General features: G+C 39.0%; 3 protein-coding genes across 10 annotated transcripts in view; 1 reads left to right on the top strand and 2 right to left on the bottom strand.

Moving 5' to 3' along the window:
• The window catches only part of VMP1 (vacuole membrane protein 1), a 143,327-nt gene extending 142,614 nt beyond the window's left edge, over positions 1–713 (bottom strand). For 4 of the 6 annotated variants that reach the window (XM_072747623.1, XM_072747622.1, XM_072747624.1 and 1 more), the window contains exon 1: positions 403–659. The gene's annotated coding sequence lies outside the window, so the exon portion shown is untranslated. Of the gene's footprint in view, positions 1–402 lie in introns of all 6 variants that reach the window. The other 2 variants (XM_025996047.2, XM_025996048.2) reach the window with 2 other exon arrangements.
• On the top strand, positions 622–8,348 carry PTRH2 (peptidyl-tRNA hydrolase 2). Of its 2 annotated transcripts, XM_072747625.1 has the most exons (3): positions 676–812; positions 914–1,085; positions 7,730–8,348. In XM_072747625.1, the coding sequence occupies exon 3, from the start codon at positions 7,730–7,732 to the stop codon at positions 8,267–8,269; it is 540 nt and encodes a 179-aa protein (XP_072603726.1). In that variant the 5' UTR covers positions 676–812; positions 914–1,085; the 3' UTR covers positions 8,270–8,348. The 2 variants fall into 2 exon arrangements, with proteins under 2 accessions (XP_025851828.1, XP_072603726.1); XM_025996043.2 differs by lacking the exon at positions 914–1,085 and having other exon boundaries at positions 622–812.
• A 5,250-nt stretch (positions 8,349–13,598) lies between these two features.
• The window catches only part of CLTC (clathrin heavy chain), a 67,139-nt gene continuing 59,334 nt past the window's right edge, over positions 13,599–21,403 (bottom strand). Inside the window, exons 31-33 of one of the 2 annotated variants that reach the window (XM_072747620.1) lie at positions 20,467–20,487; positions 16,720–16,795; positions 13,599–14,629 (exon numbers count right to left, since the gene is read on the bottom strand). In XM_072747620.1, the coding sequence (XP_072603721.1) occupies positions 14,505–14,629; positions 16,720–16,795; positions 20,467–20,487 (222 nt within the window). In that variant the 3' untranslated portion in view covers positions 13,599–14,504. The remainder of the gene's footprint in view (positions 14,630–16,719; positions 16,796–20,466; positions 20,488–21,403) is intronic. The other variant, XM_072747621.1, reaches the window with a different exon arrangement.

Genomic DNA, 21,403 nt, shown 5'->3' with positions numbered 1-21,403 from the left:
TAGTGGTTGAGGAGGTCACACTGACAGGTCCTGAGAAACAGCTTGGTCATCAGCAGGGAGGATCTTCTCCATTTACTCTGGGGTCCTAGATACCCTCGGAGAAGAGATGGGTACTCCACAGAACGTTTAGGACAGCTTCCAAGTCTGCGACAATGACAGCGAACGGTAGGAAACCCAATGTATGGGTTCACTGTACTGGTAGCCAACCCTGAGGAGGTGTCCCAGATAACCTGGCTACCGCCAGACAGACACTCCGAGTCACCAGCGCCCTAAAACACTGCCTGAAGTCGAAATCACGGTGCCCCAGATCCGCATAGTCTAAGTGGGAGAGCTCCGGAAGAAGCCAAGCTCTGAGGATAGTGTCAGGCTTCCGTCCCCAATTCCACGCGCTCGTATACCTACCTACCCGCTCTGACCCCGGCGTCTCCGGATCTCAGGATCCTGCAAGCGGCGGCCGACCGACCGACTCTCACACCCGCCGCTGGGGTCCGGCCAACCGGAACTCGTACACGTCACTTCCGGTCCGTTCCCCACCCCACCCCCTTCTGCCCCCCCTCGGGGACCGCCTCCAAAAACACAAAAGTTCCCCCTCTCCTTTCGGCAACGTCCGCTGATCGTCGCGGGACTTCAATTCGGGTCTAGGTTCGGGACCTGTGGGCGGGGCGAGAGAAAGAATGACTGTTCACTTCGCCGTTCTTGATCCGGAACTTATTAGGGAGTCCCGGAAGAGGTAACTCGCGGGTTAGAAGCGTGTTCACTACCCGCAGGGAAAAGCGCAGAGGCACGAGTGAGGCGCTGGGGAAGTTCGCTAGGTAAGTCGGCCCTTCACAGGGCTGAGGAGAGGGATGTCATTCTCCATTCTCTCTCCAGTTGGAATGTCTCTTCCCACCTCATTCCATACCTCCTCTCCCAGCCTTTCATCTCCATAAACTCTTCCGCCCAAGTGGACGCTGGAGCCCCTGTTCCTGTTCTGCCAGTCGTGCTTTGGAAGAAGGGGCCAAGATCCTGGGAAGGAGAAGGACCCAGAATTTCTGGTTTCCAGGCAGAGCCTCCAGTCAGGCAGCATCGATGCGCTGGCTCCGAATGTGAGAAAATAACCGCGCAGGCCTTACATTCTGTTGAGTACTTCTTGAATACCCGCAGAGTATGAAGCTGTTGAGTCCTACGAGGAAAGAAAAGGTTTCCACGAATATGACCGAAAAATGGGTCTTTCCGCGTAACACAGACATAATGTTCAGAGAAGTATTTAGTCCTTTAACGTGGTACTCCCCAGATACCAGACGCTGAGAATATGATGTACATATGATGATTATGTGTAATTACTACAGCAGTTCTGTAGAGTAAATAATTAAGATTGATTGGGAGATAAGAGACTTAAGAGACAGGTGTCCTTTGAATCAGCCTTCGTGGCTGAAGAGATTGTATTTGTGTATTTAAGTGGAGAAAAATAGAAAATTTTGTGGGAGAGATTGATTCCTGAAGGGATCTAGTAATTTGGTGTGGCTGGGTAGTACAGTATGTAGCAGGAGAGTAGATTAGAAGGATAAAGTAGTTTGTAACCAAATTATGTGATGCTTTGAGTTTGTGCTAAGGGATTTGTTTTATACTTAAGGCGTTTATCTGGTGGTTTTTGATCTGGGAAACTACAGGATCAAATTTGTGTTTTAGAAGTATAATATTAATGCCAGATGGACTAGGGTGAACTAGGACATGCATGAAGCAAATGTGGAAGGATCAGTTAGAGAAGTTAATTTTGGAGGCTTTCGGCCAAGAGTTCATTAGGGCAGTGATAGTAAAGGTAGAGAGATAGGTTTAGTACAGATAAATTCAACAAGGTTTAGTAACTGGATGTGGTAGGACATAGGAGAAAAAGGCCAGGGTTACTCGGAAATCAAGAATACAGGGGATCCCTGGGTGGCTCAGCGGTTTGGCACCTGCCTTTGGCCTAGGGCGCGATCCTGGAGCCCTGGGATCGAGTCCTGCGTCAGGCTCCCGGCATGGAGCCTGCTTCTCCCTCCCTCTGCCTCTCTCTCTCTCTCTCTCTCTTTCTGTGTCTATCATGAGTAAATCTTAAAAAAAAAAAAAGAAATCAAGAATACAGTAAAAGGAAATTTGAGAGGAAAAGGAAGATACTGAATTCAGTTTGGGACAGAGTAGAATAATTCATAGTACTCTAGCAGAAGCTGTAAATTTCAAGTTAGGAGCTCAGGAGAGGCCTTAGGAGCCCTATGACAGTTTGGAAATAAATGAGATTGTCTCTCTCCTCCTACTAGATGTCGGCTCCATAGCAGGACTTTGTTTTCTCCAGTGCTCTATCTTTAGGGTCCAGAACAGTGCCTGGTACACAAAAGACCCTCCATAAATATCAGTCAGTTCAATGGAAAGAGAGTATATAGACCATCACTGTCCAATAGAACTTGCATGGAAATGTTCTAAATCTTAATAGAGGGCGGCCCAGGTGGCTCAGCAGTTTAGCACCTCCTTCAGCCGGGGGCCTGATCCTGGAGACCCGGGATGGAGTCTCACGTCGTCGGGCTCCCTGTATGGAGTCTGCTTCTCCCTCTGCCTGTGTCTCTGCCTCTCTCTCTCTCTCTCTCTCTGTGTCTCTCATGAATAAAGAAATAAAATCTTAAAAAAAAAAAATCTTAATAGAGTGGCTGCTAGCCACTTTTAAGTTGTTGAGCTGTTGAGCACTTGAAATATGGCTCAGTGCAACTGAAGAGTTGAATTTTTATTTAGTTTTAATTAAGTCTAAATAACTATGTTTGACTGATGGCTACTATATTGGACATTGTAGGTATAGACTGAAGAGAGGGCCAAAGCAGGGGTATTATGTTCATTGGGGACGAACGGGACATAGAGCTAGAGGAGACTGAAAAAAGCTATGAGAAAGGTAGGATGATAATAGGGTGAAACTTGTGTGTATGGTTTTGTTTTTGGGTTTTTTTTTTTTTTTTAAGATTTTATTTATTATTCATGAGAGACATACAGAGAGAGGCAGAGACATAGTCAGAGAAGCAGGCTCCCTGTGGGGAGCCTGATGTGGGACTCTATCCCAGGACTCCAGGATCTCGACCTGAGCCAAAGGCGGACACTCAACACTGAGCCACCCAGGCATCCCAGTAGTTTTATTTTTGATACTTTCTTTTGTTTCTGGCATTATCTCTATACCTCTAAATTTCTCTGTCCTATTTATTTGTTTTGGTCTCTATTTTTCATGGAACTTGATCGCAGGACCCCAGGATCACAAGCTGAGCCAAAGGCAGACACTCAACCACTGAGGTACCCAGGTGCCCCAACAGGGTGGAAGATTAAAGAATTTTGGGAAGAAGAGTTAAAACGAAGTTATCAACGAGTGGTGGGGAAAGCTTAAGATGAAGCCTAAAGAGGCAACTACATTTGGCAATTAACAAGTGTCTAATTCCTTAGCAATTTTAGTTGAGTGGGGAAAGGAGGCAAGTAATTAAAGTTTAGAGGTAAAGGGAAGAGGAAAAGTCAGGCAATGGTTTAAGAGTCAAAGAGGATTTGAGGAAGGTGTTTTTTTTTGGGGGGGGGGGGCGTTGGAAAGGCCAAGGTATGGCCGGTGGAGTGGAATTAATGGGTGGAACATGGTTCAGAAGGGAATGGATCAAGAGCATTGGTGAAAGGGCCTTAATCTGGTAGAGGAATTAGAACCCACCAGGAGGAGGGTTTATTAGGACATGTTTGTTTTGCAGTGTCATCATTGCCCAGGATTATCCATGAGACTAAGAATAGTTCTATTTTCCATAGTCTTAAGCACTGGGTTTATTGATTTGTTGTATTGGATATGCAGAAAGGGGGACAGGCTGAAACACCTTTTGGAGGAGTTACATGATAATGTGATTAAGGGGACGCCTGGGTGGCTCAGCAGTTTGGCGCTTGCCTTCCACCCAGGGTGTGATCCTGGAGTTCTGGGATTGAGTTCTGCATCCTCTGCATGGAGGCTGCTTCTCCCTCTGCTCCTGTCTCTGCCTCTCTCGATCTCTCTCTCTCTCTCTCATGAATAAATAAATAAAATCTTTTTTAAAAATGTGATTAGGCTGGTAGGAGATTAGAATATCCTAAGGATGTTAATATTAACATGCTAGAATTGGAGTTCTCATGAGATACGGTACAAAAGCAGTAAGCTTAGTAATTTCTGGAACTTTTGTTTGGTGGGGGGTGCTGACTCTTACTGGTACATATCTTTTTAGATACAGTTAAGAAGATGAGAAGTTTTCTGTCATGACCTCTGGATGAGTATATTTTATACTACTTTTATTAGTTATGCTACTAGGGATAAGTAGCTTCTCTGTTGGATCTTTATTTTTCTTGTCTTTAATGTGAGCTTCATGTCCTTCCCCCCCCCCGCACAACAACCATGATGGAAATAAAGGGTTTAGTAAGATGCAGTGCACAACAGGTCCTCTATATGCAGTTCCCTTCTCCAGTTAGTACCTGAATCTGATATATAGGATATTGGTTATTTTGCAACCTAGAAATTAGTGCAGAACATCCTAATTGTTAACATGGAGGTTTTATATATATAATTTTTATGTAATTTGATATTTGTTCATTTTGGAGTCTAGTTGTTAGACCTTTTTTTTTTTTTTTTTTTTTTTTAAGATTTTATTTATGAGACACACAGAGGCAGAGACATAGGCAGAGGGAGAAGCAGGCTCTATGTAGGGAGCCCAATGTGGGACTCGATCCTGGGACTCCAGGATCACAGCCTGGGCTGAAGGTAGCCGCTCAACCACTAAGCCACCCAGGTTTCCCTAGTTGTTAGATTATCAGAGAAAAGTTCTGCTGACACATAAACCTCATGTAGTAACTGAATGATAGATGTATTGAGATAATGTAGGTTCTACTAAGAATTTAATTTTTTTTTTCCTGGCTGCAAAGGCCAGGAAAGATCCATAAATTATGTCAGTACAGCCATGTCACCAGATTAGACAACAGTGAAAGGAATGAAACTAGGTACTGACAACCTCCTACCTCTAGCCACTCCATGTCACTCTCTGATCCCTCAATGTTCATTTCTTCAGGATTCTGTTTTAGCCTTTCCTTCACTCTGTATGCTTTTCCCAGTGGCCTCACTACTTTTATCACTTGAGTAACTACAGTTACATGTTAAGTTTTCTTAAATCTGTATTTCTGGCTGAGACTTATCTTCTGACCTTTAAGATGGCATATCCTTTCTTATTGTTGTTGCTGGACATCTCTAACCAGGATGTCTTTTGGTCAAACCAAGTGTAATATCCCTTGAACTGATTTCAGTATCTTTTACTTTCCAAACCTGCTATATCACAAAAATTTTCTTCATCAGTAAATAGTACCTCTTTTCTCCATTTGTTCAAAGCTAGGTAATTCTGAACTCCCTTTCTTTTATCACTAGATTTCCAGTGAATCTCCAAATCATACACAGGTGCCTGAGCCACTTCTTTCCGTTTTCATTCCTCCTCCTCTTGTCTAAGTGTCACCTCATCTAGACTACTGGGAAAGGCAAAATAGAGCAGCATTAAGAACATGGGAATGAAGTACTGATACATGCCTCAACATGGATGAACCTTGAAAACATGCTAGGTGATAGAAGCGTGAAACAAAGGTCACCTATTGTATGGTTTGATTTATATGAATGTCCAGAATAGGCAAAATAGATTAGTGATTGCCTAGGGCCCAGAGGTGGATAAATGAGAATCAACTGCTAATGGGTACAGGGATTTCTTTTTGAAACAATGAAAATGTTCTGGGATTAGATAGTGATGGTTGCACAAACTTGTGAATGTATTACAAAATTGTAGTAAATTGTATATTTTAAAAAAGGTGAATATTGTAGTCTGTGGATTGTATCTCCAAAAATTTAACATCTCCTATGCTGTCATTTATTTTTTTAAGATTTTATTATTTTTTTAAGATTTTATTTATTTGCATGAAAGAGACAGGTGCAGAGGCATGAGCAGGGAACAGCGGCAGAGGGAGAGGAATAAACATACTCCCCGCCAAGCAAGGAGCTACACCCAATAATGGAGCTTGAACCCACAACTGAGATCAAGAGGCACATGCTCTATGGACTAAGCCAGCCAGGCACTCCATCCTCATTTAAAATATATGATAAGGGGCACCTGGGTGGCTCAATTAAGCATGTGCCTTTGGCTCAGGTCACAATCCCAGAGTCCTGGGATCAAGCCCCACATCAGGCTCCCTGCTCAGTAGGGAGTCTGCTCCTTCCTCTCTCTATGCCTCTCCCCCAGCTTGTGCTCTGCGTTCTCACTCTCACTTAAATAAATAAAATCTTAAAAAAAAAAAAATTGCACAGTCTATCATGTAATTTCAAAAACCTTAACATAATGTCCTCTTTTTAACATACATGAGACAAGGAAATTTGTTGTTGTTTTTAAGATTTATTTATTTATTCACAATAGAGAGAGAGAGAGGCAGAGACACAGGCAGAGGGAGAAGCAGGCTCCATGTCGGGAGCCCGACGCGGGACTGGATCCCAGGACTCCAGGATCATGCCCTGGGCCAAAGGCAGGCGCTAAACTGCTGAGCCACCCAGGGATCCCCGAGAAAAGGAAATTTGACTGCCATCTATGCCATGTAGATTATGCAATGCATAACAGAAGGTGTTACTTATCAAGCACTACAGATTGGTGGCCTCATGTATTTCAGTATATAAATGCTTTACTCTCCCACTAGAAGAAGAAACTGATGGTTGTGCCTATACATGGAAGCATTATTAATTTAATGGTTTCAAATGTAGACTGATACAGGTGTTTTATTGGTGACTCAAATACTGTCAACAGCTAGCTGAGGTAACAGGAATTTTTAAAATATAAAGGATGATCTTTGTTTTATTTTTTTTTATCTTTGTTTTATATGGTAAATTCAGTGTGTATTAGAACTATGCAAAAAATACTTTGTGTCCATATGTATAATGAAGTTGGGTTCTAGTCTCAGGTGTTAATAGTTTTTCATCTAGAATAATTTCTAATGGAACAAATCTTCCTTTGTAAGATTTTTAACATTCCATGCTTAGGTCTAGGAAAATGTCACCAGTGCACCTCAACTCCAGGCCCAGTTTTGACAGCCAGAAACTTTTTGAGGATGTGGTACCATCCCCATTGAGAACTACTGGATTATAAAGACACAAGTAAATGAGCACTATATTCCAGAGAAGGGATAAATTATTCATGGTTTCTTTGGGTCATTTAGACAACTTGGTAAAATGGAATATTTTCTTCTTCTACAAGACTTAGGGAAGACTGAGGAACAGAGCTTTATTGTATCTAAGAACAAGATAGATATTCCTCATGGTGAGATTCAGAGTGTCTTAAACTGCTTTACTTTTCTTGAATCTTTTTCTAGTACACAGAAGAAAAAAAACAGTACATAGATATATATATATATATATATTTTAAGATTTTATTTACTTGACAGAGAGTGAACACAAGCAGGGGCAACAGCAGAGGGAGAGGGAGATGCAGACTCCTTGCTGAGCAGGGAACCTGATGCAGGGCTGGATCCAAGGACCCTAGGATCATGACCTAAGCCAAAGGCAGACGCTTAACCAACTGAGCCACCCAGGCACCCCTATTTTGCTTTTTTTCTGGATGACTTCATATAATTTTAAAATGTTGCTGCTTATATATATTGTCAGGATGTTTTGTTTGATAAGCCTGTATCTTTTCACTGCTAGATAGTGATAACTCCTTTCCTTTCCTTTAAGATGCTCTCCAAAGCCTTGGTGATGGAATATTTGGCTCATCCTGGTGCACTCAGCTTGGCTGCCGGAGTTGCTTGTGGCATGTGCCTGGGCTGGGGCCTCCGTGTACGCTTTGGGATGATCCCCAAAAGCTCTGTCAGCGAGACAGACACAGAGACTGGAAGTGAAGCAAGCATCTTAGGAGAGAGCGGGGAGTATAAAATGATTCTTGTGGTTCGAAATGACTTAAAGATGGGAAAAGGGAAAGTGGCTGCCCAGTGCTCTCATGCTGCTGTTTCTGCCTACAAGCAAATTCAAAGGAGAAACCCTGAGTTGCTCAAACAATGGGAATACTGTGGCCAGCCCAAAGTGGTGGTCAAAGCCCCTGATGAAGAAACCTTGGTTGAATTATTGACCCATGCGAAAATGCTAGGACTGACTGTAAGTTTAATCCAAGATGCTGGACGTACTCAGATTGCACCAGGCTCTAGAACTGTCTTGGGAATTGGGCCAGGACCAGCAGATCTAATTGACAAAGTCACTGGTCACCTAAAACTTTACTAGGAATTTTGTATGATAGTCCCAACATGATGTGCTTGGAAACTGTTAAATTCTAACAATAAAAGCTGAATTTCTTCCCACACTCAGCTTAAGTATTTTTGAGGTGAAAATCCATTCCCATTTTTTTCTGTCATGTACTTGGCTCACAGTTATCTTGGGCTTAAAAAAAAAAAAGTTGGTTAAGTGATCCCGATGGTTCAAGTGATTGCTGAAATAAAAAATGTTTATGTGAGAAACTGATCACAAGATTGGAATCCAAGGGTGGGGGACAGGGGACAGCATTTCCCGTGCATAGTTAGGTCCCTATGTATTAAGAGCTCTTCTCCAAGACAGCATTGCTGTACCCTCTTGAAGGATCAGGGGTTCAAGGTATTCCCATTGGATGCAAACTATAATTTGTTTTCCTGCGATCACTTTTTGGATGACTGATAGCCAATCGTTAATAGATCATGGTATGGCCCCACACAGTGGGATTACTATCTAATCTCCTAAATTTTTCTGTTTCAAGGTTGAGGTTTTATAGCAGTGGATATAACCTACCTGTGCAGTACTTCACGTTCATTTCCCTGACCCACATTGGCCAAAGGTTCTCAGCAGTGCTTCTACACCATGGCCTATAAAAATTCCTTTTACTTCCCTCAACTTTCCTAATAGTGAAGGCATTGAAAAACTTGTAAAATGACTTGTAATTGTGAAGTGAATGTAGTATGTCATCCCAACATCCTACAGTTTCTTTACCTAGAATTTAAGGAACCAGATTTAAGAGTACTTTTATTTCCCTTCTGATCTTTATATGCCTATTATTGCAGAATATGGAGGTCCCAGTTCCCAGAAGCTACAGTTTCTTGAATGAAACCTTCTTTTAGAGGGATCCTGACCGTATTTCTAAATCAAGTATATTCCTAAGAACTGGTGGTACCAGGGAGAATTTTGGTAACAGGTGCACATTAAGTAGTTCCAGTCCGGAATCCCTGGGTGGCACAGCGGTTTGGCGCCTGCCTTTGGCCCAGGGCACGATCCTGGAGACCCGGGATCGAATCCCACGTCGGGCTCCCGGTGCATGGAGCCTGTTTCTCCCTCTGCCTATGTCTCTGCCTCTCTCTCTCTCTCTCTCTGTGACTATCATAAATAAATGAAAATTAAAAAAAAAAAGTTCCAGTCCTCTGTGTTTAACTTCAACATAAGAGCACAATAACAACTTCCAGGGTCTAAGGTCAGTGGAGTCTGGGCAGAACACTAACGACTACTGCTTCTAATATTTAGTCAGTTTTATAGAGTTTATGCTGACATATGACAGCACAGGAGAAATTGCATCTGTGAATGATGCCACGGTAGCAACTGTTTTTAAATAGAAGGGTTTATACTAGGTTCAAAAGTGATGCAATACTATGTAACTGAGATGAAGAGAAGTCAATTGTAAATGTAGGATTCTGGCTCAGGTAATTTCTGAGGCTTGCCTCAGAGAATGATGACTCCAAGTTTAAAGATGGCACATTCCCAACAGGATGGCCTGCTGTGGCTGACTCAAGTAATTGTAAGAAGTCATGGTATAGCTACTAAGATGAATTGTATACAAATGCTAGTAAATCTGGAAATAGAGTGTGCTTATTTCCTAGTTCACCTATACTGAGTATTTATTTTACAGGGTGCTTCATCTTACAGTTCTCGGGGTATACTCTGTAGAGCCCGTAGGGTCTTTAAGATACCTGCAAGGGGTCAAAACTATTTTCAGAATGCTAAGACACTTTTTTTTTTTTTCTGTGTTGACATTTGTAAAGGTGGATAAAACTGTTAGCACCTTTCACAAATCAAGGCAGGAGCACCCTAACCAATACAAGTAGTACTTCACTGCCCTGTACTTACAGTAAAAAACAAAACAAAGTTCACTTAATGTCCTTGATAAAGTAGCAAAAAAGAAGTATTAAATTTGATCCTTATTTGTCTTGATATTCTCTAACATTAAACACTTCTGGTCCAGTACACACTGATGTATGAATGTTGTCTTGAGGAAAACGTGTGTGGCTGAGTTGTGAGCTGAACTGAACTTTGTCATACTAGATTTTTACTTGCAAAAATTGACAAACTAGTTATCCATCCAGACCTGGGTGTTTGGCAGATATTCTGGAAAACTTCTGCCTTTCATCCTAAGTTTCCCAAAACTTAAGATTTTCTGATTAAAAAAAAAAAAAAAAAAAAAGATTTTCTGGTAAGATCAGTGTTCCTCACAAATTATTTAAAAGATATCTGTCAACATTTAGAAAACCTATTCAACTTAGTGAATCAGTATTTTTCATATAACGAATGCAGGAGGGTACAAATCATGCATGGGTAAAAGATCCATTCAAAGAACACTAATGGGTTTTAATATAACATTACAAAAAGTTCACTGTTATGGTTTCAGATTCCACATTTCAACTACTATCCACACATACGTATCTCAAAAGGCTATTAAAATACTCCTTTCCTAATTACATATCTCCATGAGGCTAGACTTTCTTCACATACTTAAAAAAAGGAATATACTGAATACAGAAGCAAATAGGAGAATCCAGCAGTCTTCTGTGAAGATGAACTTTGAAGAGATTTGCAAAAAAACAGTGCAGTGCCACTCTGTTTTGAGATATATGGTTGATTCATAATTAACATGCAAGGAGTTTTATAGTTATATTTAAGTGATTTTTTTTATTTAAGTGATTTTTAAAATTTGTTTTAATTATTAATACAGTAAATATTAACATGTACAATTCCACCTAAACTAATTTGGGATTGTCAATAATTTTAAGAGTATAAAAGGATACTAAGAAGTTTGAAAACCACTCGTGTGAAAATGTCTACATGACTAAATCAATTTACACAAAATTCAAGCAGCCCTACTACTTGGACATCATGTCGGTCTGTTCTATGTTGAAAATAGTTATATACTATGTTGAAATAGTTAACAAGTATCAGATTTTTTGGTACAATGGCCATATTTCGATACTAGGACAAAAGATCATGGAAAGCATGCTTACTTCCTGAGAAGACTCCCATTAATCTCGCTCCTCTTCCTTCCTTCCAGTTTCAGTTAAACTTACACAATTATAAGAACTCTTAATAGCCCATTTTGTTTTTAGTTCCTCCTCCCAGACCATCATTCAAAGTAATGTTAGGGAAGACACCTTAAAGTTTATTACCAATTTGTTATACCACTTACTGTATAACACTTTACTGCCAAGTCTTGAGATAGGCATTTTGTGATTTCAACATACTCCTGGCAAATAATTCTGGAAAGTATTCAACATGTTAACATACACAAGAGGGAACATGGTCAGAGGTTCAGCTTGCTCAGGATGTGAATCTATGTCATAAACCACAGCAGTTTCTTTTAACTATAGCCCATTACGAGTGGTTTATGTGGCAACTCCGCAGCACTGGAGATAGCACATTAAAGCTTTTTTTCTTAAATTTATAAGAAAACCTTTACTGAATATTTAAAACTTAAGAGATGAATTATTCCATTGGAAAGACAGAAAACAAACCCACAACTGATTCAAAGTACAGGAAAGGTCCAGAAGAATAAATCTTGAATTCTGAAAAGAATGAACCCCCAGCAACCATGGTTATTCTCCCTGGTGATTTTGATTAACAATGAAGGAGGGTGGGAGTGGGTGGGTGGGTGGGCAGAGATCCAGCTGAAACAGACAGCCGGATCTTTTCACTATGAGAAACTGAAAAGGAAAAGGGATTTTCCATCTAATACTATAATTTTTGATAGGAAAGTAAGGGATGGGATGATTAAAAGTGGGGAAGGGCAAGGGTTCTAAGTTTAAAAAGAAGAAGGAAAAAAGTCTTCCAAAGCAGCTTATGGTCATTTGCTTTATGTAGAGAATTCAAGAGCAATACAAGACACTACGTAGGGGGCTCTCTAACTCTAGTGAGGATTTTTTTTTTTTTTTTACTTTTTTTTTTTGTTGTTGTTTTTATTGAAGTTCAATTTGCCAACATATAGTGTAACACCCAGTACCTCATCCCATCAAGGAGAGAGAAAAGAGCTTCCAGGATAGGCAGAAACTGAAAGAATATGTGACTACCAAACCAGCTCTGCAGGAAATATTAAGGGGGACCCTGTAAAAGAAAGAGGAAGCCCAAAGAAACAATCTACAAAAACAGGGTCAGAACAGGTATTACGATGACACTAAATTCATATCTTTCAGTAGTTAACTCTGAACGTGAATGGGCTAAATGATCCCATCAAAAGACACAGGGTATCAGACTAGATAAAAAAGCAAGACTCATCTATATGCTGTCTACAAGAGACTTATTTTAGACCTAAGGACACCTCCTGCCTGAAAATGAAGGAGTGGAGAAACATTTACCATTCAAATGGTTCTCAAAAGAAAGCTGGGGTAGCAATCCTCATATCACACAAAGTTTATACCAAAGACTGTAGTAAGAGATGAAGAGAGACACTGTATCATACATAAAGTATATCAATTAATAACAAGGTAAAGAGATACTGAGATGATAATACACTAATAGTAGGAGACTTCAACACTGCACTTTCTGCAAATGACAGATCTTCTAAGCAGAACAATCATCAAAGATACAAGGGCCTTTAATACAGTGGACTAAATAGATTTCATAGATATATACAGAATGTTCCATCCAAATGCAACTGAATAGACATTCTTCTCAAGTGCACATGGAACTTTCTCCAGAATAGACCACATCCTGGGTCACAAATCAGGTTTCAACCTATATATACCAAAGAATGGGACTGTCCCCTGCATATTTTCAGACCATAATGCTTTGACACTAGAACGCAATCCCAAAAAAGAAATTTGGAAGAAACTCAAACACATGGTGGTTAAAGAGCATCCTTCTGGTGAGGATTAACAATGAAATGAACATAAAGTAACATTATTAGCCATCAACAATAAGGGTTGAATTCAAACACTGGATTAAAAAAGTCAAAGTACCCATAATGTGAGGGCCCTTACTATTCATGGCAAGGGATACATGCTTACATCTTTTTATTTCAAGTTAATATCACATCCACGATCTGTTCATTTAAGTGAAATGCTTATATCAAAACCTAAGGTGCCCTTTGGTTAAAATGATGGAGACAGCCAAAATGTAGCCCACTAGAGTGCTAGTTCTTCAGACTACTGCATGTACCTTGTTAACTACAGAATGCACATGATATAATGCTGTGTTTCTCCGTATCCCACTGCTCATTCTGCTGCTCCTGCCTCACAGTACTCCACCTCAGTATCCAATATGAAACCACTACAACCATGGTTCTTTTGGTTTAAGTTTGAGAGGTATTTAATTAAAACTGCCATTCTACATGTTATTTCCACAGTCCAGTAATTTATTTTAAATTTGAGTAATTTCAAATTCCACAAACAAAACTGAAGAACAGCAATATTTTGTTTTTGAATTCTCTCTTCTGTACACTCAGTGATCTAAAACACCACAATATCCAACATACACAAACCTCAGGGAAGGGTTAGTAAATACACACAGATTGGAATCATGGTGCTCTGTTCCTGAATGGAATGGTCCCACAGAAAAAGCACAGGATACAGCACAACATAAGGGCACCTGTTACATATGAAGTGAGCAAAAACACACTAGCATTTTCTAGATGCGTAATGAGGAAACCTGCATAGGTTAGAGGGCCTTTTATGCTCATTTAAAAGTCAGGCAAGTTGTCTGTAATGCATTTTTCAAATAATTTGGAGAGCACTGCAATCCACTGTAGGATATGCTGATTAGTGTTGTCTTTGTTGGCATTGACAGTCTTACGTGGTCACATACCAATATTTTTGCTGTAGCTTTTGAGTAAAAGAGATTTAAATGCATTTAGACAATACATATCGAAAGCTGTTTACATACACTAAATTTAAGAGATTCAATATTAGAGTTTTTTTTTCTTTAAACACTACAGAGTGCAAATCAGGTTCTTCACAACAGATTATTAAGCAGTTCTTCAAAGAATGAGGGGGAAGAAAAAAAAGCCCAAGTGAATAAAACATTGAAACTATTCCCCTTTGAAAATAAATTCTAAAATGATGCGGAATGTGAAATAAGCTTTTAACACAGGTGATCCGAGTTTATAGTTAGAAACAAAAAGTAGTCCTTCATGAAATAAAGGTTACAAGAACATGTGCCTGTTTTCCCATTATAAACTGAGAAGTGGGTAGAGACGATGTTTCAGTACGAAAATAGGCGACTACAGGATCAGCATTCTCTCTCACATGCTGTACCCAAAGCCAGGCTGTGGCTGCCCATAGGGTGGTGCAGTATAACCATAGCCAAAAGGTGCCTGGGGAGGGACTGCAACACTGGGTCCTGCTGTCAGCATCAATTGGGGCTGACCTAAACAAGAAAGACAAGAAGGGGCAGGGGGTGGGGGGTGGAAGGTGGGAGAAACCGTTAGCATTATAGGATGATTACACTCCAATCTCCCCAACTCTAATAATATTATCACAACTTAGAATGAGTTTTGTAGTGGTGCTTTTGACTATTACAATTTTGGCAGGACAATCATCCTAAGAATGGTTCTGCCTAAAAAGCCAACAATTCAAGGCAGAGGGCAGAACTGTAACAGTAACTATGTTATTTCATTAAGGCAATATGCAGAGGCATGCGCCACATGACCGAGCAAGACAGCTGCCAATAAGCTTATCACCAGCTGGTATTTGCACATTATATCTGGGAACAATATAGTAAGCACAGGAAAGCTTAATTTTTTAATAGATGTGTTTTTCCCACAAATGAACTTTTAAAGATAGGTTTAAATTTCTAATTTAAAGGGCCACCTGGAGTAGGTTAGCATCTGAATCTGGACTCTCAGGTCATGGGATCAAAGCCCCATGGCAAGCTCTGCACTCAGAGAGGAGTCTGCTTGAGATTCTCTCTCCCTCAGCCCCTGTCCAGATCCAAGCTCTTAATCAATCAATCAATCTTAAAAATATTTCTGATTTAAGCTATCTAAATAGTAATGAAATAGCAACCTAATGCATATCTAGCAAAGAATCCAGTACTAAGAGAAATAAAAAATAACAAAACATATTCAAATATGCAATGGGAATGAATACATTAGAGCATATATCCTGTTTCAAAAACTATGTTAACACTCTTATGTACTTCATTAAAAAAAAGTTTTTAAGTAAACTGCCCACAACAGTGGGCTCAATATCACAACCCTGAGGATCAAGTCACATGCTCTACTGACTGAGCCAGCCAGGTGGCCCAACACTCTTATGTATTTTAAATAATGGTGATCACATAAAGAAAACAACCTGTAGGAAACCTGGCTATCTAAAAGGAGAAAACAACACCTCTACCCACTCTCCTATAAAAGTATTCGTAATCCTCCACTAGAATGTAAGCCTAGTATGAGGTTTCTCTCAGACAAGTGACCTCATGTCTTTTTTCGTGAACAACCAAAATTATTGTGAGCAAATTCTTTTTGGAAACCAACAGTTTGTAAAAACCGCTTTTAACCTCGATACTGAAATTTTCTTTTTCTTTTTTTTTTTTGGTACTGAAATTTGCAACTGCCTAGAAGGACTCTCCATTTAAACACTCTGAAAGTAAGCCAAATTCAATAGGTGTCCCCAAAGCAGTATTGTTCCTACTGTTTCCTTATCTCAAATATGTCGAACATCTCACTCAAATATTTTAGCCTGTTTTTTTTATTTTAGCCTGCTTTAATCTAATCATCTTTAATCTACTTTTAAATTGGTCTTCTCCAACTTTATCAAAACTACACAGTCCTCTAAATTCCCCATATCCTTTTTAACTATAATAATGAGTTCTCGTAATAGATTTGTATATTATCATTTCCTTTAGCAAGCTAAGATCTAATGGTCACAATTTTATGCCTTCCTCCAAAGAACACCGGGTTGTAACGCTTCTAATTCACTGTTCAAACGAGTCTGTTCACCAAGAGTGAAAGGGAAAAGGAAGTAGTTCAGAATTGCACGTGGAAGAAGAAATTAAATTGCCTTCAATATTCACTGAGACTTTCGAGATCCTATCTCTCTGGAAAGTTCTCAAATGGAAATAACCCAGTTCTCTGCCCTGGTTAGAACTTAAAAAGATGTACTCTTTATGTAAAGCACACTAAAGACAGCCTTGGCATGTTCTCTTACCTCTGTATTTCTGAAAGCTGAATTCATTAATACTTCTTTCTTAGTAATTTATGAATCAATCAATCAGTGAGCAGGCAATAGGAAAATTTAAGTTATGATCTTAAGTGACTGTTTTTAAGTACTGTCTATGCATTTAAGATGACCTTCATCAACAATGTCAATGTCTGCTTTATTTTCAGAATTATTCCTAAACTCAGTGAGCCTTCTACAGTTTAGAAACTTGCTATATTTCTGTTTTGAGGTAGGATCCCTAAAGAATGAAACATTTGTCTACTATTTTCTGTGGGGTTAAAAAGAGAGCGAGATTACCATAAACAATAGGTTGTGTCTCTGTAGCTTGTTCTTCTTCTTTTCTCAGTGATTCTGAAGCATCTAATTTATCCACCTGGAGAAAAACAGGTAATGTTACTTAGTACCTCAAAAGTATTATAAACCTAGGTTTATGGCAGAAAGTGGAAAAGCCTTAGTATGTTAAATTTGTCAAAATAAAACAGACTAAAGAACATTCTCAGGCCCCCTCAAATTCAATGGCAATGTTCACAGTTCAGTCAAGGTGATTTTTTAGCACTGTCATTATAAACCCTCAGGAAGGAGGGATTTATAAATGCCATAAAAGCTCACGCCAGGCTAAAACTGGGCATGCTAGGATGCAGCCAGCCTGAGGGAGGGAAATAACGAGAAGGAACCACTTTTTCAAATGAAGTTTAAACCGTATCAAAGGTAGTAATAATGAACTCATGACCAGGCAAGACTTCCCTTCCCAAAGGAAAAGATATTCAAAGAAGTGAAATGAGTTAATGACTGGACAAATACTCATTTAGAATAAGCTATCTTTTCTCATTTGTGCATAGTGTCTGCAGATAATTGCTACATATGTGGACTGAAGTTTAAGACACAAAGTGGCTCCATATTCCATCTTTTTAGATAAAGACAGGCTGCGTGCTTTAATGCTCTATTTTCTAAGAAGTAGAAATAGTAGTAGGAATGCCTAATTTTTGTCCCAATGTCTTTGAGGAAGAATTTTCTTTGCTTTTAATGAAGTCAAAGAACTAAGTGGCTATTACATGCTAACTACTCTAAATAAAAGTGGATAGTATCAGACCTAATACTGTAAAGTTCAAATGTTAAGAAAGAAAAAAAAGAAAAAAGTGAAAGAAAGGAGCTGGAATACATAGGTCATTCCACAAGCTAGCTGAGTGACCCTAGCAAACCATCACACTGATCCTCAAATTTCCTTGTCTGTATAATGATATAGTTGCATTAAGATATTCTGCAACATTTGTTCCAGGACTAACATGATTTGGTTCTGTAATTCTGCAAAGAATTAGGGAGAAATCATACTAGGACAGTGGGCTTATGGGATGTCTACTAAACAACATCCAAATGCATTTTAAACTATATTTGTCTTTTAAACTATATTTTAAAAGTCTATCATTATACTTGAAATAACACTAAAGCTTCAGATTTTGATGTTATCTATTACTTATGTTTTTCAAAATCCTAAGTGCACTGGGTAAGATGGGGGGGCAGAGTGCAGGAAAAACTTTTAATGAATGTTCATGGCATATTACTCGGTAAAGCAAATAGTGAAAATTACTCACCAAAAAAGACATGCAGACTTTAGTGAAAAAGTATAAAGACTGGGACCTAAAAAGGTCAAAACAATACCTAGTTTCTATTTGAAACTATTTAAAATAGTGTGAGTCTTCACATAGGTTATTAAGGTCAGGACAGTATTTTATACATATTTTAATTGTCCCATATTAAATATTATACATAAGTCTAATTCATTCTAGTTTATCAGGGAATAATTTGAGAAAAGTAAGTTGAGGTAGACACCCTAGATACCTTCAGATAAAATGTGGCTTTTCTACACTAGGAAAATGGGTTGGTTTGCTTTTGCATGCTATTTTACTATTTTATAGCCTAAGTGTTCATGTGTTAGAAATTACCCCAATATCAAATTAAAAACAACTATGGAGTAGAAGTACCATGAAAAATACCCAATATCTGGTATTCAAACTTAAAAAATTCTTTCAGTTGTATACTTTAAAGCACAGCCTGTGCCATCAGGGTCATTTGGAGTTTTGTTAACTAAACAGTATCCAAGAGGTTATACAAAAAGCATACATGTATGAGTGTACATTACTTTCAAGTTACTAGAAGAAAAATGAAACACCAACCAAAAAAAAGTCACCACTGCATAAAACATTTCCAGACTTTAAGGAAAAGAATCTTAAGTGAACACAGGTTTAAACATTAATGTCAGAGGTGAATCTGAGTCAGATGTTGAAGAAAGATGTCCTATTAAAGAAGTATATTGAAGATTCAGAAGAGCTAGGAATAACGCAATGCCCAGGCATGAACACAGATAGGTTGGGCATGGGGGGGGGGGGGGGGGGACTCTGAAGGAATAGCATCAAATTAGGCAAAAAAATTTTATTTTTCTATATAATGGGACAGCCTCTGGCATCGCAACATCTAATTTTTGTTTCCACTGACCCAATTTAGATTGCTCAAAAAAGAGAAGCAGAGAAGGCTTTTATGAACACAAGCTTTTGTTAAGAGCTGTAACAAAAGTTTCTGATCCTTGGATTTAAAAAGAAAAATTATAGGTAAGCATGTCACTGAGTTCAGTTCCATCTGTACTATTAAAAATTCACTATAATGTAAAAGGCTTTTCCACAAAGACTGCAATATGCTGCAGAGGAAAAGTTAACATGCAGTCAGTTATTTTGGTGTATGTGTGCATGAAAAAAAGGCAAAAGTACTGAAGCAAGAAGTGAGATCTGAAGATGACTTGCTATACAGGCTCTCAAGAAACACACACAGCCCACAGCAATGCTTATTTAAGAATTTCAAAAGTAGTATGATGTAATTGCAATGACTGTTGTACATGCTTGATTTAAAACAATGCGTAACACTGCAGTTCAATTACCTGTTTTTCACACACACGCCTTCTAACTGCCTTGCTTACTAGCTGCTGAAGGGCCTCACACACAATGCATTTTACTCAGGTTTGCCCTAAGTTCCAATGGTGATTCCAGTTTGGTTAAATGTAATTCCAAGGCATTGCGTCCCACCCAAATTCTTTCAAATTTGTTTCAACTCTCCTTTACCTTCCCACCCTTTTACTACAACAATTTGATACCAGACATAAGTTTGTTTCAGTTAAACTGGGATGGAGACAAGCCAATGAAGGAAGCAGCAACCAAAAGGTGCCTAAATTTGACCTTGGACAAGCCAACGGATGAATAAGAGAGCAAATTTTAGGTAGCTTCAGAGGTATGCCTTATTATAGGAAGAAGTTAATATTGCTTCATTATATACAGAAATAATCCATGTTGCTTGGCAACAATTATAGCAAGCTATTCTCATGATTTAAAAAGTTTAATTCTTCTTGAAAATGGACTAGCACCATAAGAACTGGACACCTGGAGAAACATGAGGAAAGTCTCTTCGGAAGCAGCTAGTATCTCTTGTATCTACTTTCAGCAAAAAATTAGTAAGAATCAAGAGATCAGAAACTGGATCACAGTCCTTCAATACCAAAAAAACCCCCCAAAAGCCTTTTAGGGCGTATATATATATGTATATATATATATATATACACACACACACATATATAAATCCAACAACTGTCAGGCAAGCTCACAAAATAAAACCAGAGGCTGCTTAAATTTATTTAGAGTATTAAGAAAATCCTATTATGGTCCAGATATTCTGACAGGGAAGAGAAATTTCCTGAAACTTTGGAATTAATATGGAAACTCACCATGCTCAGTTTTTAATAATATATTTAAGAGAGACTGTGAACCAACTACTGATTAGCCTCCTGCCCTTCCTAAAGCCTATTAGCCGATTAGTAGCAAACATCTACTAATGTCCTACAGCTCTATTATAGTTATGTTTCAAGGGACTTGCAGAGGCTTTAGTGAAAATTTATTGGGGGGAAAAAGCAGCAGCAGCAGTGTAGAAAAGGAAGGAAAAAAAAATCATGCAAGTTTCTTAGACTTAGTCCTCCAGACTTAAAGATGGAAAAGAATCAACTTTCACCTTTTCCTTTATTGCATCAACCTGCAAAGGAATTCAGAAGGTGCAGCTTAGAAAAAAATCAAATTCCATATTGAGCATAAAAAGGTAGAATCAGCAACAAAGGTTTAGGGGAGAAACATCTAACCACTAAAAAAGGCATGAGAAAAGTGAAAATAAAGGGCATACTGGAAGCAAAATTTAGAATATATTTTTTTAAATTTCAGAGCTTATTGCAGAAGAATTTATGCTAGAGTCAGTGTGAAAGAAAGCAGCTTAATCGCTAGTAAAACTTACAGCATTTCGGTTAACAGCAGCTTAGAGCCAAGTCTCATAAGTTGGCATTATGCATATGAAAAGAAGCTATTCTCATCATGGCTAATATAAGGCAACAGTTTTCTTACACTGGAATTGAAGCAGTTTTTATACAAAAATGCTAATTCTTAAAAAATTAAAACTGAGCGATGTCTGGGTGGCTCAGCTGGTTAAGCGTCTGCCTTCGGTTCAGGTCATGATCCCAGGATTCTGGGATCAAGCCCCATGGTGGGCTCCCTGCTCAGTGGGGAAGAGCCAGCCTGCTTCTCCCTCTGCTCCCTTCACCCCCCACCCCTGCTTGTGCTCACTTCCTCTCTCTCTCAAATAAATAAAATTATAATGGAACACAATGGTATCTACTTAGATGGCACCCTAAGGAAATATTCATACTGGGGGTCATTGATAGTACATTTCCCCCCTTTCCTCAGGCATGCTGAAGAGATCAGATGTGAAACTGATTTTAATAAGCATGTTTTACTTTTAACAAGTGGATCCTTTAGGACCATTTTAAAATGTTCTACAGTAAAAGAGCTACTAACTGTTGAGGATCAAGTGAGTAAAAAATAAATATTATGACATCAAAAAGGAACACTAGATAGGTAAATGTATTTTGTAAGATGATTATACCCACAGCTTGTTTAATGCA

Source organism: Vulpes vulpes, chromosome 2 (genome assembly GCF_048418805.1).
Source record: "Vulpes vulpes isolate BD-2025 chromosome 2, VulVul3, whole genome shotgun sequence".
NCBI lineage: Eukaryota > Metazoa > Chordata > Mammalia > Carnivora > Canidae > Vulpes > Vulpes vulpes.
The sequence above is the reverse complement of the archived record's forward strand: the minus strand, read 5'-3'. Positions and strand labels throughout refer to the sequence as shown.

Excerpts from the sequence above, each read along its gene's own strand:
- PTRH2 (XM_025996043.2), top strand. The coding sequence starts at position 7,730 with ATGCTCTCCAAAGCCTTGGTGATGGAATATTTGGCTCATCCTGGTGCA.